The 17,222-nt window shown below is 43.1% G+C and overlaps 1 protein-coding gene across 1 annotated transcript in view; it reads right to left on the bottom strand.

The window, feature by feature from the left end:
• The window catches only part of LPAR3 (lysophosphatidic acid receptor 3), a 76,045-nt gene that overhangs the window by 39,502 nt on the left and 19,321 nt on the right, over positions 1 to 17,222 (bottom strand). Inside the window, exon 2 of the mRNA XM_012661083.1 lies at positions 12,495 to 13,251. Within this exon, the coding sequence (XP_012516537.1) occupies positions 12,495 to 13,230 (736 nt within the window). The 5' untranslated portion in view covers positions 13,231 to 13,251. The remainder of the gene's footprint in view (positions 1 to 12,494; positions 13,252 to 17,222) is intronic.

Below are 17,222 nucleotides of genomic sequence, written 5' to 3'. Positions count from 1 at the left end.
CAATTATATACAAAAATGCCTGTCAATTGAAGGTGCTTCATAAATGTCGATTCTCTTCTTGTTCTCCTTCCTTGTCCCTCTTACCTTTGTTCCTGTGACCAACCTTTCATTGACCCTCAGTCCCTGTCCCAGGACTCACCCAAGGGAGGGGGTCTTTTAGTTCATTATATAAACGCTCATTGGGTGTTGAGTCCCTACTGTGTGCCAGGCACCATGGAAGTGAAAACAGACAGACACGGTCCTGTCCTTGATCGGCTCACAGTCTGGTAGGAGACACAGGCACTTAGAAAAGAAATTATAATAAAATAGGTTAAATACTCTTATGCATGTAAATAATGTGCTGAGGAAGCACTGGATCGTTAACTCTGCCTGCCTAGGGGAGTCAGAGAAAACACCATCAAGAAGGAAGACTCTTGAGCCGGATCTTGAAAGATGGATAGGAGTTTGCCACGCTGTAAAAAACTGAGAGGGGCAGCGAGCAGTTGCTAGAAATGTGCAGGGCGTGAGAACTTGGCACGGCGGAGGCGGGGGCTGTGTGGGAGGGGACCGCTGGAGAAAGGAGGCTGGTGCGGAACTGGGAAAGGTACCTTCTAATCCCAGCTAAGGAATTTGGGATTTGTCCAGCAAGAGGAGACAAGAAAAGAGCAGAGTTAACTGTGCTTTTAAGGAAAATGCCTCAGTTGGTGGTGAGGAAGGCCTGGGGCTGCAAGAGCCTGGAGAAGGGAATCCAGACAGAGACTACCACAGCTTTGTCCAGGGGTGCGCAGGAGGACCTGAGACACCGAGGAAGTAGATGTGGTGACTAATTAGATCTGGTGACTACTTGGTGACAGATGGTGAGAGCTAGTGCTCCCCAGCTTTCTGGCTCAGAAGGCAAAGCAGATAGAATATCCCCTGCAGAGACCCAATGGAACAGGTGGAGCAGGTAGTATGGAGGCAGCAGAAGTTCGTGGTGCCTGCAGGACATCCAGGTGTGTGTGCAACAGGCAGCTGGAAATAGGGATTTGGATATCACGAGAGAGGCTGAGGACGGAGACGCTGCTTTGGGAGGCCATTCACATAGTGGGGTTCGTTCAAGCCACAGGAGTAAGATCACCTGGAGAGAAGTTGGGGAGCCCAAAGGAACAAAGGGCATTTCAGGATGGTCAGAAACAGAAAATAAAGGACAAGAGACAGAGAAGGGACAGGAGGAAGACACCATCAGAGGGGAGCATGAGGGTCACCACATTCAGCAACTAGGAAGACAACGGTGGCTTAACCAAGCAGTCTTATCAGAATGGTAGGGGAAGAAGCTAGCTTACTATGCTTTGAGGTATTAAGAAAACAGGATAATCAAGTGTAAAAAAATCTGGTAACGAGGGAAGGAGAGAGACAGAGCAGTCATTTGAAGAAGAGGTAAGGTCAGAGGTTATATTTTTAATGGTCCAGCACACAGGAGAGCGAGAATCAGGACAAGAGTAGGCTCTTGGCTGGAAGCGACAGATCCCAGGAGAAGGCTAGAAGGAGAGGATGGGGCCTTCCCAGGTGGACTGAAGTGGTGAAGGGGGAGAAATGGGGGAGTTCATGCCAGAGGAAGGAAGCAAGGCCTGGGAGGTCAGCTGGGACATGACAAAGGTCAAAGCTCTGAGGCCTTCAGGAAAGTGGCAAAGTTGGATTAGGTCCAATCTTGTTGTCACCTAATCCTGCCTCTGGATTTTAGTCCCTAGGATGGATCTCCGCTTCCTGCTTTTTTGATCTCTGCCCCCACCAGACTTCCACAAGCTCATGCTCGGCTGGCCTGCTCCTCGCTCCCCTGCAACTCCTGACTGGCCCCCCAGCTGCTGCTCCCTCCTGGCACAGACTCCCTACGCAGATCTACCTTCCACAGTGTCCACCACGATGGGCCAGTTCTTCCTCCCTGGGCATCTGAGCTGCCCACCATGCCAGGAGCCTTGGGCCTCTCCTGGTAGTCAACTGAGTGATCTCTCCCTCTCCAACCCACCTCTCTTCTTTCTAAAACTCCGCTTTGCATTTCACAACTCCCAGCTTGCTCCCAATCCATCAATGCCCTCAAGATCCTACAGGCGCTCTTTATTGCCAGGCATGGCAGTTTAGTTGGGGGCTGGAGACTGGCCACAGACCTATTCAACTTGGCCTGCACAGTTTTTTAACAAAAATGGAATTCTAGGCCGGGCGCGGTGGCTCACGCCTGTAATCCTAGCACTCTGGGAGGCCGAGATGGGCAGATCATTTGAGCTCAGGAGTTCGAGACCAGCCTGAGCAAGAGCGAGACCCCGTCTTTACTAAAAATAGAAAGAAATTCATTAGACAACTAAAACTATATATAGAAAAAAATTAGCCAGGCATGGTGGCACACGCCTGTGGTCCCAGCTGCTCGGGAGGCTGAGGCAGAAGGATCGCTTGAGCCCAGGAATTTGAGGTTGCTGTCAGCTAGGCTGACGCCATGGCACTCTAGCCCGGGCAAGAGAGTGAGACTCTGTCTCAAAAAAAAAAAAAAAAAATGGAATTCTGAATGTCTTCCCATAGGGCACGATCTGTCCAGTTAGCCCCAGGCGCCACCCCTCCCTGCTGATTACACCCATTCCAGGCCCAACTCACATTCCCATGTTATCTGCCTGGTCCCCTGCTAGACATTTGACAACAAAGTCCACACGACCTTCAAATCCAAGGCCTTCCTTCCATTCTCTGGCTCCAGTATGCGTCTCAAACCAGACTGTCATCAGCATCAAACCCCTTATTCCAGAAATCGGTCCACCTGGTCCCCCCTTCCCACTACAGCCCTGGCACAGCCTCCCTAGATACATGTGTGCCTGTCTCCCGCCCCCTTTCCTCCCATCTGCAGTGCCTTGCTCTCGCCTCTCACCTGTTATACTGAAGTCCAGCTTACACCTCTCAGAGGGGGCCTCCATGGACCATCCAAATTCACAGCATTTCTTGCCTGGACCTCCTCATTTGACCCTTGTGTATATTTCTTTGTTCCTTTAGTTATCTTTTTTGGGTAAGCTTCTCATTTCCTCAGATAAGCCCATAAGTAGGGTTCCCTATAAGTCATACATATGAAAAGTCGTACAGAACAGATCTGCCTCTGTGTAATCTATATCTTACGTGACACGATCGTCGACTCATAAACCTTGGTTATCTCCTGACAACCACAGAACACTGCAGCAGACACAGTTCACAGTGCCTCAGGGTGGAGGCCGCATCTCATAGTGAGTACACAGCCTAAAGCCCAGTAGATGGTCAATAAATGGTTATGATGAGAAAATGTAAAAAGCAGAAATCTCTTCTTGTTCAGAAAACATAAAGAATAAAATAGGCCCACTGTTGGGTAGTGAACTCTCTGACCTGATGAAAACAAACAGATAACCCTTGTTGTGCATCACTGTCAATGAAGCATCCAAGGACAGGGATGTTTCACCAAGACAAGAAGATGGGACCCGAAGCAGGAACTAGGAAGTCCAGAGCTCTGACCACAGCACTGGCAATAATATACAAGGGGGATTTGGGAAAACCTCTCAACAGATACTGATTCTTCAAAGTTATGGGATCTTTCCTTCACATACTCTGCAGAGCTAGCAATAGCAATCTGGTGGCAATGGAGAGTGGGTGGCTGTGCTGGAGGGACAACTGTCAGTGTACGAGGGAAGGGCTGCTCGCCTGTGGTATGCACCAGCCAGTACCTCCTGGTTCTCCTGCCCTATGTCCCAGCTTCTATTCTGATCCCTAGGTCTGTGGCAGGGCATGATTCCAGCAAACACCCTTGACTCCTGGTCCCCACCCAAGCTCTTTGCCTTAAACACACACTGAACGCAGCAGTCCCCAGTTGAAATTTTCAAAGTATAAACAATGTTAACGTGGAATTTGATAAAATTCTACCCTGGGTCGGCACACACCAGACCACTCCAGGTGCTAAATCAGCCTGGTGGTGTGACGTCTGAGTCACAGACCATAACCACATACTCCTCTGGCAGAAATCAAGGCCCTAAGAGAGGGAATTACTGAGTTCTGGAACTCTAACCCTTCCAGGATCCTGGGTGTTGGCACGGCTTGGATGTAGCTGGGTAATGGAACTTCTCCCCAAACCTTCTTCTCAAAGAGGTCAGATTTGAGAAATGTTTCTGTAACTTGCACTCAGAAAATATTCAATAATTGTTTGTCGCAGCCGAAGAAGAAGGTTTCAGGTTTCTAAAAAGAAGAAAAGCCAAATGAAAGTTCTGAAGAAGGGAGTGTGAAAGGGAAATAAAAGAAGCCTAGTGCACTTGGTGCAACAGAACCGAAGGGGTCTGTGGAGGAAACGGAAGCAGGAAAAGGCAAAGCAGTGGTTATGCTGGAAACAGGACAATGATTTGCAAAAATGACTTTGAATGGGCTGCGAAAGGGAGGCATCCGAAACAGTGAGGTGGGAAAAAAAAGAAAAGAACCAAGAGCCAAACTTATGATGACAAACGGCTGCATATGGCAGAGGCAGCAGAAAGAAGACAGACTCCTGAAAGTGTTCTGGTGGAAGAGGTGTCAAGGTGGTGGTTGAAAAGGTGGGGTGGAGTGCCATGCAACGGGGATTTTCTTTTTTACTTTGAAGCTGTCTTCCTTCTAACGTCTGACACTGATGTTAGACCCCGTCCTTCTCAGAACAGGAAGGGATGTATTAAGAGCATTGTTGGGGCAGCAACTGAGAGGGAACTGCATTTTCACACTCGCTCATTGACAGCCTACCCTAGAAGCAAATGCCTCCCTCCCATAGGCCCTGCTGCAATGTCGCAAAGCACACAGGACAATCACCTGCAACAAAGGTGCTCCTGTGACTAGCTGTTTCAAGACAAAAGTACGAACACCCGTGGACTCAATGTACTAAGTATTAGTGCCTGGATGGCTTGACTCTGAAAAGAATTAGTCATTCTCTGTCTGATATGACTCTCTGCACAGCAACAAGAGGGCTCCTTGTGCCAACAATCTGTTCATTTCACTCAGCATTTCTTAAGGCAAAGTTTCAACTTTTTTTTAAACAGATATTTGATTACTAAGGTATGCAAGGCAGTGAACATCGAAAGCAGGCTTCTGTACTGCAGAAGCAACTACAAGGCCACAAAAGCTGAAAACAAATGTTTCTGAATTCCCAGCAACTCTGGTTAGCCTCTCCTGCCTCCTGGTTTCAAAGCACGTGCGCGCGTGTGTGTGTGTGTGTGTGTGTGTGTGTGTGTATGGACATGCCCACTTTATTTTTCTTTCTTTCTCTCTTTTTAAATGGAAGAAGGACAGTTTATTGATGAAGCCCATGAACTATATCAGAATTACGTTCTGATCCTGATTCTTTTCAAACACAGGGCAAATTTCCCAATCCTAGCAAAGGTGATAATAGCGGTTGACTAACTAGGCACCCTGGTAGGAACTGTTAGCAAGAAAGGGACAGTTTCCCAGGAGAAACGTCCTATAATATAGGTCTATGCACAAGATGTTGGTGCTGTATTACAGGACTCCTAGGAAGCTAATGCTTGGTGGTCAGGGTCTTGTTTACAACGTTTTATTCATAAATGTTGCAAAAGTGAAATGAATTATTAATGCAAAGATCATCTGTCAGACACAGGAATCGTTAACAGAATTTCCCAGGGGAGAGGGTGGTGTACAGGGACTCGCAATGCAAGCTCGCAGCTTTTCAGTTCTGTGGCCACCACGTGTTCAGATTGTCCTGGGTCTCCAGTAACAGAGCTGGTACCATCTGCCAGCTGTTGGGCAGCCTCTGCAAAGCACACCCAGTCAACTTCCTCTTGGCTACTTGTCCACATTACAAAATCTGCCATCACCGTGGCACCAACAGTAGGCCTCTAGTCCCCATCTCCAGGGAATTTGGTGACATTACTGGGATAAAAGGGCACTATGCTGGAATACAGGGCAAGACTCGTCAGAGTCAAACTAAGGCCTAAGAAGAGTAGCTAATATTTACTTAGTGCTTACTACACACCGAACACTATGCTAGGGACTTTATGTTCATTATCTCATTGAATCCTCAAAACCTCAGCAAGCTAAGGTTTGCTAATATTATCACCATCTTACAGATGGGAAAACTACGTCACAGAGAGGTTAGGTAAATTGCTCAGGGTCACACCACTTGGAAGTGGCAAAGCTAGGATTTAAATCCAATTCCTGCTCTGACCCCAAAACCCCTACTCTTGCCAACTACTTTAATAAGCATCAAGTTTGAAGAGTACAGAGCTCTCATTTTCCAGATGTTGTCATAATTGTCACTACTGTATTATAAAATCTTCGGGACAAATCAAAAGTGAGCTAAATGTTGAGAGAGCATATGACTGTAGAAATAAAATTAAACTTCATAAAAATCAAAGGAGATATAAGTTGAAAATCTAATGACTTGGGTCCACATCATTCCAGCCCCATCACTTAGGAGGAGCTATTAACTGACTGTGGAGAGTGGAGTCTGGAGCCAATCTGCTTGGGTTCAAATCTCAGCTCTGCTACTAACGTTGAGCAAGACACTGAACTTCTCTGGGCCTCAGTTTCCTCATCTGGTAATAATAACAGAACCTCCCTTGAGGGTTGTCATAAACACTAAATAAAATAAAACATGTAAATTGCTCAGAACCATATATAGCCCATAGTGAATACTATCAATATTTTTACAGTATGGGTCTTTGGGCAAGATGCTTAAGTCCATCTAAATTTCCTTGTCTATAAAACAGACCTATGTAGAGTCATTAAGAGGTTAAGTGAAATAAAATCTTAAAGCATGGAACATACTGATCTCATCACAGGAGGCATTCAAGAAATGCTCATTTCTTTTCTCCTTCCCAAGACAGAACTATCCCTTAACCTTCAGAGACCTCGGTTTCTCATATTATAAAATGAGATACCCACCCATGCCCCTGCCATTGTCTACCTCACAGGCAGGTCCCAGCCAAAGACTGTCACAGGCCAAACTGGAAGTGGGGAAACCTGGGTTCTACTTTTGGTTCCAGATTTTGAAAAGCCACTTAACTTTCCTAAACCTCAATTTCCTCATTATAATATTCATAATATTATTATCTCAACAAGTGTGTGCCAGATAGGGTGCTCCACGTATATGCAAAGGTACACAAATAAGGTACAGTGCCTGAATTCAAAATGTGCACACTCCAGTTCAAAATAAAGACATATAAACAATTAAGTGCCTTGACTGAGATATGGACAAGATTGAGAGGTGGCCCCAAGGAGAAATAATCAGATTTACCCAGGCAGGGTAAAGAAAGATTCAGGGGAGACAGCCCCTTGGGTTGGGTCTTACAAGAGGAATGGAAGTTTCCCAGGCAGAATGAGAGGAAGGTATCCCAACAGGTGCAAAGGCTTAGAGAGGCAAAATGTAGAAGTGTAAATAATTCATTATAGCTTGAGTACAGGAAGCAACTAGGGGAGAGGCAGGAAAATAGGATGATAATATCTCCCTACTTACTTTGCAGGATTTCCATGGGAATGATGTATTAAAACACTGAAGAAGACATAGTACCACAGAAACATTATGCATGGTTATTATTAGTATTCTAGCAAGGCTCTTTATGGCACTTAATTTTCACTCATTTCCTCTCAGCATGGGTATTGCTAGAAACTCCAGGTATTGTTTCTTCCCTTAGCACCACTCTGCCTCCTTCCTCTCTCCTCTAAGAGAAGGAAAAGGATGATTTAGCAGCAATCTAAGTGGAGAGGGGGGAGGAAGAAGTGAGAAGAAAAACATCCAGCTCTTTGTTTCAATTACCATAACCCTTTCAAAGATGCTTAACGGATAATGTTTCATATTTTAAAAGAGTTCAGTCCTTACTGGTCAGAAAAGAAACCTTGACCCTAAGATCACGGCTTTTCAAACATTCTTGACCATAACCCATGATAATTATCATTTTATATCACAATCCAGTACACACACACAAAGGTTATGAAACAATACTTATTAAATGCAATGTACTCTGAAATTTTCTCCTTTTTTATTTTATGTCATCTTTAAAGAGTGTTGGTTACAATCTTACTGGTGGGTCACAATTCACAGTTTGAAAAACATCACCCAAAAGAAAGGAAGGTTCATGGAAGACTTCAAAAGTATGGTTTGCAAATCCCTTCACCCTTTCTTTTCTTTTGTATTTTAAGACATGGCAAAATAGAAGAAAGTCCAGCCCACTTTCTGGGAAACAACAAAATGCCTGTGTGCATAGTTGACCTGGTGTGTTGTTTGACAATAAATGAGAGGTTTCCACGTGGGGTTTCTTGTGTGTTTGGTTGCTGTAGCTGATTAGGCTTGTTGACAAGTAGGATTTCAAAATTTTCTTAGGCAGGGCCCCGGTCCCCTGTGGAAAGCTGGATCATATGTCTCCAATGTTTTTTCAATGAGAACAATCAATAAGCAACTTCCTTCATGTAAAGGGCCCCATCACACATCATAACCCAGAAGTGAACAAGCAGTCTGCCTCAGGGCTGCTGAAATGGGGACATGAGGCCTAGGTGCTTTTCCAATCATGTACACATTTAAAACTCACACCACCATCATCATTACCACCACTCCCCTCAAGGACAGAGTCTGCTCCCCATCCGGCCCCATGTGCTCCTGTGTTCAACCAAAATCCTAAAGCCGGAAAGGAACACAAAGGGCATCTGGTCTACCTCTCTCCTTCCAAAGAGGGTAGCCAACTAAACTTCCCCAGCTCACAGTTGAGTTACTTTCCACTGCACCACAAGTATCTGTGCTCCATGGGGCCTTCTTTATGGTACTACACGAGCTTTAGATGTTTCTGCAATCACACTTCTGAGTGTGTTGTTTCTCTTCCTTAGAATGTCTTTTCCTCTTGCCCATACAAATCCCACCTATCCTTCCAGATTACATCCCAGCACCTCTAAGAAGCCTTCCCCAAACTCTACAGCCCCCGTCCGTCCTTTCCTCTTGCTCTGAAATGAGGTTAAGCTCACTGAATTCATGCAACCATTTGCCTCAGAGATGCTGTTTAATAGACAATTAATATATATTTATTCACTGACTTTCTAATGTTTAAAAGCAGAGGGTAAGAAACTTCAGGATTTAATCTTAAATGAAGTTTTCTTATAGGGTATGTATCAAAGAGTAAATAGAAAAGTTTAGCATTTTATCATGAAGATATTTAAATCATGTAATCATTAAAGAAGTGAGTATCTCCAGAACCACTGACTACAATGATAGTAGATGCCAGCACTCTTGATTTTTCTAATATACTATCATTTGGGAGACGCTTGTTTCAGGCAACATGAATTCTTACATTTATTAGACAGAGCAACTGGGAGCTTTTCCCTAGGAATATACTGGATCCTGTAGTAGGTGATCTCATGGAAAGCTCTCACGCACAGTCAGAATCCACAGAACTCTACTGGCTGCTGCCTCTCAAGATTCTCTCTCCCTCGGAGAACGCCCTGTAATACAGATCTATGCACAAGATGTTGGTGCTGTATTACGGGACTCTCTCTCCACACACGCACGCACACACACACACACACACACACACAAACACACTTCTTTTTCATTTCTACCTTTGGCTACTTACTGTTATAATAGGATCATTAAACTTTATAACTTGGAAAGAACTTAAAAATGACCTATTCCACCTCAGAGGAGGACACTGAACCAAGAAAATGTGAGCTAATGTGCTTCAGCTCATTCTTGTAAAAAATGTAAGAGTTGGGGTAAAACCCAAATCTTCTGTTATCCAGAGAAATTGGGAGCAAGAAGTCATGAAAACTTACACCACCTAGATTTTCAGTTTCATTTCCCCCACCCCTTCCCGTCTTCACCAGATCCCTCTGTCTCACCGCGGAGGAACTTCCCCGCGTTCTAGACACCAAACTGTCTTCCTTCCATTAACCAATTCCTCAATCTCAATCCCACCACTTCTCTTATCCTACTTGGAACTTTCATTGTTTATTCTGGTTTCTCTTTTACCTAACACCACATCTGCCAAAACCACACAGGTCCTTTACCTAAAATCCCTCCAGAACTGTTCCAGACAAAATTACATACAAAACTGAAGCTAGTAACCGTGGCTATCTCACAAAGAGTCCTGTTCTCTCCACCTGGGATTACAGAAGCCTTTTCTAGCTCATGTGTACTATAAATGATATGATGAATAAAGAAAGTTTTCTCTTTAAGCAAGCTGGTAATTTCTTATGACACATAGCCAGGCAAATGATTATGCCTACAAGTTAAACAGGGAAAGTGGCATGGCCCATTGTCACTATCTATAAACACCAAACCTCGCTTTTTACCAAAAACATCAATATCCTCTCTATCCTTTCAAGAGTGGAAATAATGATTTATGTGAACCTTTCCTTTCTGTTCTTGTCCATTTTCTTGTCAAACTGCTAAGCGAAGAATGAGGTGGTCAGAACAGAAGACAGGAAAAATAAAAGACCAGTAAAAAGTCCAAATAAATCAAAAGTAGTCGCAGAATGTTGTGTTAAACACAGGGACTCTGGAGGCCAGCTGCAGAGTCTTGGTTAAAAGCTGTGTGACTTTGGGTGCATTGCTTAAACTCTCTGCTACGTTTCTTTATCTGGTAAGTGGGGATAATAGTAGTCCCTCCCTCACAGGGTTGCCGTGAGGATTAAATAAGTTAATATTTGTGAGAACGCTTGGGGCAATGCTTTGCATATATTAAGCACTACATAGATATCTGTTAAATAAACCTTCAGTTTGAAATTTTTTAAATAATCATACTATGTGTCTACTGACCTCCAAATCCTACCAGCAGTTTCAAGACCTAGAGACAAGGTGATGGTTCTACACCACACCACACGTACCCTGCATCCTCTAATAAGAATTGTTTCCCAAGAATTAACTCCACAAGCCCTTCTCATTGGGACTCGACAGGAATACATCCCTGGGCCTCTCTCAGAAATGGTGCCCACTGCTGCAGCCACATACGTGGTGAGAAATGGCCTCTCTGCCTCAGAAGGGCTGTGAAGGCACAAAAGTTCTTGTTTGCCCGCATGTCACAAATTCTACCTGTAACCCAGAACTGGAATTGGGGGGCAACAGGTCCCCTACCACAGAGAAAATAAAACAAAGGGAAAAATCTACCGTACCACATGTGTCTTCTTGGTACAGGGCTCACGGTGTGAAGCAAACTCCTCAGACCTGTCCAAACTCTCTTAAAGCCTCTCCTCCCTCCCTTTCTAAATTTTACTCCCATCAGGCTCTCCGCTACACCAGATTTGATCTTCTCAAGGCTCAGTAAAAAGCCACCACTTTGGTAAACCCAGTAGGACCTGGTCTCACTCCACCCGTCAGCAGTATTAACACTAACACCCCCTCTCCCTGACTGCTCTCTCCTCTTGACTTCTGGGACCCCACAGCCTCCTAGCTTTTCTGGCTCCTCCTTCTGGGGCTCCTTTGCTGGCTGCCCCTTGCCTTCCCCACCTCCTTACACCAGAGCACCCTGGGGCTCATTCCTTGGTTCTCCTGTCATTTACATTCACGTCTGCTTTCACAGGGAGCTCACAGCATCCTGTGGTTTAAAATACCATTTCTTCCCCCCAGTGACTCTCAAATGCATATCTCCAGTCCAGACCTAAATCCTGAATTCCTAATTCAAACATCCACCAGCCTACTCAATAGGATCAGCACTCCACCTGGATATCTAATAGGATCCTAAATGCAGCTTGTCCAAAACCAAACCCTGAACTTCCCCCAAAATCTTCTCCTCATTCGTCTTCCCCACCTCAGTTAAGGACATTCCCCACCTCGCCTCCTCCTCCCCCCTGCCCCTATATGATACCCATCAACAAATCCTTTAAAAAATATCCAGAATCTGACCATCACCACCAACTGCCCTCTGGCTGCTATTATCCCTCCCAAGTACTGAAATGCCCCTTAAACAATTTTCCTGCTTTTGCCATTGCTTCACTACAGCAAAGAGTAGCCAGAGAGACACCATTAAGATGTAAGTCCAATCACATCAATCCCTTGTTCAAAACCTTCCCATATCTTCTCATCTTACTTAGAAAAGCCAAAGTCCTTGTCAGTACGTGGCCGACTCCCACCCCATCGGCTCTCTGGCCTCATCTCCACTCAGCCACACTGGCCGCCTTGCTGGCCAGGGCTCGTGCTCACTGCATCTTCCACCAGAGCACCCTTCTCCAGACACCCACACGGTTCACTCTCCCACCACGTTCACTTCTCTGCTCTGAAGTCACCTTCTGGGTGTCCCTCACAATGCTTTTTAAAATTGCAAACTATGTCTGCTTAGCACTTGTTTTCCCTTCCCTGATTCTTTCACATATAAAACTCATGTATTATAAATTTTACTTATTTTGTTTACCCCCATCAAAATACTTAATTTTTTCTTCCTCCATCAGAATCTAAGCTCCAGATGCGTGGAGATTTATGTCCGTTCTTGTTCACTGCTGCATTCCTACTGCCTAGTAAGTGCCTGGTACACAGTAGGTGCTCAGTAGAGATTTGCTGAATGAATGGGACTAACGGCTCACTTGGTTCCTCTTACCTAAGACAGTCATCACCGTCTTCATTAGCTTCATGGGTGCCCTCCGGCGGCTGATGGAACCACTTGTATGTGGAGACAAGACATTGGTTTTCCTCTTGACATACATGTAGATCCGCAGGTATACCACAACCATGATGAAGAAAGCCACAAGGTTGGACACAGTCCAGAAAATGAGGTAACTCCTGCTGTAAATGGGGGCCAGGGAAGAGCAGGCAGAGATGTTGCAGAGGCAATTCCAGCCCAGCGTGGGGACTGCCCCCATAAAGATGGCAATGGCCCAGATAAGCAAAATGAGCAGTGTCACCCTCTTTTTGGTCAGGTTGCTGTGGACTCGCATCCTCATGATTGACATGTGCCTCTCCACGGCAATAACAAGCAAATTGGTCAGGGAAGCAGTCAAGCTAGTGTCCAGAAGTCCCTGGCGGAGAAACCAGCGGTTGACAGTCAAAGTTTTTGAAACTGGGCCAGTGTTAAACATCAGGAATACATAGGCAATTCCAGCAAACAAATCTGCAGCAGCTAAGTTAGCCAACAGGTAGTAGAAGGGGAAGTGAAACTTTCTGTTTTTGATCACTGCTGCGATGACTAGAGAATTAGAAAAAAAAATAAATAGGCAGAAAAAAGTTCCAACACACAAAACAATCACAAGCGTCGTTCCTGTCCACTCATCAGCAGTGTCAGCGTTGCTTCTATTATAAAAAAAGTCCATCTGCTTATCATAGTAACATTCATTCATTGTGGAGAAGAACTGAACATCCTAGAAGAAATTTAGAGAAGAAACAAATATCACTATTTGTAACATCAGTCATTAAACCACCAATTGCCACCGCTAAGCCTCTTCTTCCGGCTAACTCCTATTAATCCTTCAGGTCTCAGTGCAATTGCCTTGTGCTCCAGGACACTAGCCTCTGACTTCTTACCACACCATTTAGCTCAATTTTAATTGTTTATTTCCCAGGCTAGGCTGCGAGCTCAGTGAAAGAGGGTCTGTGTCTATTTTGTTCACCATGATAACCCCAGGATCCAGCTGCCCTGTCTGCCTCGTGACAGGTGATTGCTGAATGGCTGACTGGATGAACGAATGATCATGGAGCCATCAACAGCCCAAATGTGCTGAGCCCTGCAAATCCACTCTGCATTGGTAATAATTACCACACAGTATGTTTGTTAATGCTTTCTTCTGGTTTCCAATTCATTTCTTATTTGTGGGTTGCGTCCAATTAATCAAGGGCAGGTTGGTAATTCCAGGCACATTCTTGCCAAGAATGGGGGTCGAATTACTCTTCATAGAACCAAATGGCTTCCCCAAGAGATCAATTTTCCACCACTTCTGATTCCACTTCTGATCCTCCTTTTGCCATCTTTCGGTTTCAAGCTACAATTACAATATTCACTTATTAAGCATGTGGTGTAGGGATGGAGATTTTGGTCTTAATACTCCTTCCTTACCTTTTTGTTCACTTGTTCCTTAGTCTCCTAATCCAAACTGTACCAATGGGAACTTGTTTATTGGATTTTCCAGCACTCTTCGACATGGCAGATGGTGGAGGATCAGGCCTCCATGGGCAACGCTGAGATTTGGAGTTTGGGCAGATAACACCCAATGTGGATGTTGGAACATAACTACCAATCAAGGGCAAGTCCTCGGGACACATGTCTGAAAGTAGATCCCAAACTGGGGTATCAGGCAGACAGGGAAGACACTGACCCTCTCAATAAAAGATCTCTTGTACCCCAAAAGTGAGGGTTCTGGCCAAGGAAGGGCTGGGTGGGGACTCCAAAGATTCCCATCTGTCTGTGTTTGGGGGGATACCAAGTGTTCTGCCTCACAGTGGTCTGGTGCCATGAAGGGTCCTATCAAAGAAGGTGGGGTCTAGGCCAGGTCTTCTCGGTAGAATGATTGCAGGCTCTCTCACAAAGAATGAGGCTACAACTTATTCCCTGGAGAACCAGAGATCCAGTAGGCCCGGAAGCTGAGCAGTCCACTGGTGGGAATGAAGTGGTTCTAATAGCAAAAGCTATTTAAAAGATTTTAAAGTTCCCGCAAATTCTGAAATCTAATCCTATGTCCAGAATCAGGATGAGCAAACCAGATAACAATTTTAAGTAGTACAAAATAGAAATGTACCTCAATCTTCTTTTTAATTTATATTTTAATGGTATAATGGTACTTCTAAATGAATTAGATATTGTCTCTCTGCCATAGCAAATGGGAGGTAAATGTCATTTTATATGCTTAAAATAAACAAACTGGGAATAGTCTCAAGAGAAAAATGGTTCCTGTGCCTTTCAATTACAAGCAAGGAAGACTCAATTTTACTAATGACAAAACAAAAATTACTCTCCTTGGAAGACATTCACTAATATTTAACTGTAAATATCAAATAACTTCATACAACCAGGCCACTATATCATTTATCTATACTATAATTATTTTCCCAAATTAAAAATATAGACAGTATGGTAATTTTAATAACTTCACAATATTCCATTATATGAATATACCACACTTAACTAATCCTAAATGTTGGACATTGTTTCCAGCATTTCACTTTTATAAACAAGGCTACATTCTTGTGCATTAATCTTTACATACTTGGCCAATTATTTTTTTTAGAAATAATCCATAGATTTAAAATTGAGGTTAAGGATATACATTTATTTAAAAGGTTTCTGAAACATTTTCTTGTCAAACCGTGCTTGAGAGAGATTGTATTTTTAATCCCACAAGCAGCAGATGAGCTTTAAATGGAATGTACTAATCTAGTAAAATTTAATTTAAATATCCAAAGATAAAATACAGCTTTCGACCATGTTGAAAGTATGTAGAAACTCAAGACAAACAATCCAAGAACCACTTGCTATGGTCTGAATATTTGTGTTCCTCCAAAATTCATGTTGAAACCAAATCCCCACTGTGGTGGTACTAACAGGTTGGGCCTTTGGGAAGTGAATGGGATTAGTGCCCTTATAAAAGAGGCCTAAGGGAACTTGTGAGCCCCTTTCTGCTATCCCATCACATAAGGACATGCATTTGCCCCCTTCTGCCACGTGAGGACACAACATCAGGTGCCATCTTAGAAGCAGAGATCAGGCCCTCACCAGACACCAGATCTGCTGGTGCTTTAATCTTGAACTTCCCAGCCTCCAGAACTGTGAGCAATAAATTTCTGTCATTTAGAAATTACCTAGTCTAAGGCATTTTTGTTATATCAGCAGGAACAGTCTAAGACACCACATGAGAAATTTTAATAATACATTTATTATGTGTCCTTTCACTAATTAAAAATAATTTATGTATTTTATTCTGTTACATGCTCTAGACATCTAAAAGAAACATATTTCTAATTTAAACATTATATTATCCTTGACAAATTTATTAGAAATATCAAAATTAATGTTACAAATACATTAGAATTAAGATAATACAAAAAAAATATTGTTAAAATTTTCCTAAGTTTCTTTTGAAAGGGATCTTAAAATTTTAGTTTTGGTTCTTAACATGTGTCTGAATTTGTAATTGTATCATGAAATGAAACCTCAATGATTTTTCTTCAAAAATCTTCAAATTCAACCTTCCCCCACAAAAACCAAAATGGCACATTCTTAGACATGTTTTAGCAAAAATTGTCCTAAGACTGCAAAGCAGTTTTGTCTTACAAAGTTGAGATATCACAGAAGAACTATGATTGGCCAGAACTTCCTCTAAGTAGTTCCCTAAGCCCTGGCCCTATATTCTATTTTGGGGAGAAACAGTCAAGGAAGACAAAAATGTTTATATAGAAAATTGGTTAAAAAAAAAAAAAAGGAAAAAAAATCCATGGAATATTATGCAGAAAATGAAAACAATGTTCACTATGAAGTTGTGGTAATATAAGAAAAAGCCTATGTCATTATTTTAATCTCAAATTATATACATACACACACACACACACAAATATGTGTGTTAACTATTTTTAAAAGATATAGAAAAAGATAATAAAAAATTGCCAAAATGTAAATAGTTAATTAAGGATGGTAGAACTATGGGTCATTTTTTAAAAAAATCTTTCCAGCTTTTTGTATATCCCATGTTTACTATAATAAGTAAATAAACAGATGTTTAAGCACTATTTTACAAATTGTCTTAGGAGCACACATTCTACCTAATGTGTTCTACCTTTCTTCTACAATTATAGCTCTGAAAAATCAAAATTAATGTTCAAAAGAAAAGCCTCAAATATTTGCATACCTAAAGCCTTACTTGCTGAAACCTGACCAGATCAGGACATACTATAACTTTTACCAATTCTCCTACATTTCCTAACGCCATCACCTCAGAGCTGCAAAAATGAGTAACTCAAAATTTTATGCATTAGTACTTTTGATTTTTTTTCTCCTCTGCCATATGCTACCAAGCTTGTTGGCAGTCCCCAGTACATATTAACTAGAGATCATCATCTTTCCTAGCTGGAAATTACCAAAAACTTTAGCAAGCTTGTAACAAATGACTGATTTATCATCTCTTGACCTCCCTTAAACCTTAAAACATGATTCTGTGATTTTCTTTTTTTTTTTTTTGAGACAGAGTCTCACTTTGTGGCCCTGGCTAGAGCGTGGTGGCGTCAGCCCAGCTCACAGCAACCTCAAACTCCTGGGCTCAAGCAATCCTCCTGCCTCAGCCTCCCGAGTAGCTGGGACTACAGGCATGTGCCCCCATGCCCGGCTAATTTTTTCTATTTCTTAGTT

The sequence above is a fragment of the Propithecus coquereli genome, unplaced genomic scaffold (genome assembly GCF_000956105.1).
Source record: "Propithecus coquereli isolate 6110/MARCELLA unplaced genomic scaffold, Pcoq_1.0 Scaffold7, whole genome shotgun sequence".
In the NCBI taxonomy this organism is placed as follows: domain Eukaryota; kingdom Metazoa; phylum Chordata; class Mammalia; order Primates; family Indriidae; genus Propithecus; species Propithecus coquereli.
Note: the sequence above shows the minus strand (reverse complement) of the source record. Positions and strands in the feature narration are given on the sequence as shown.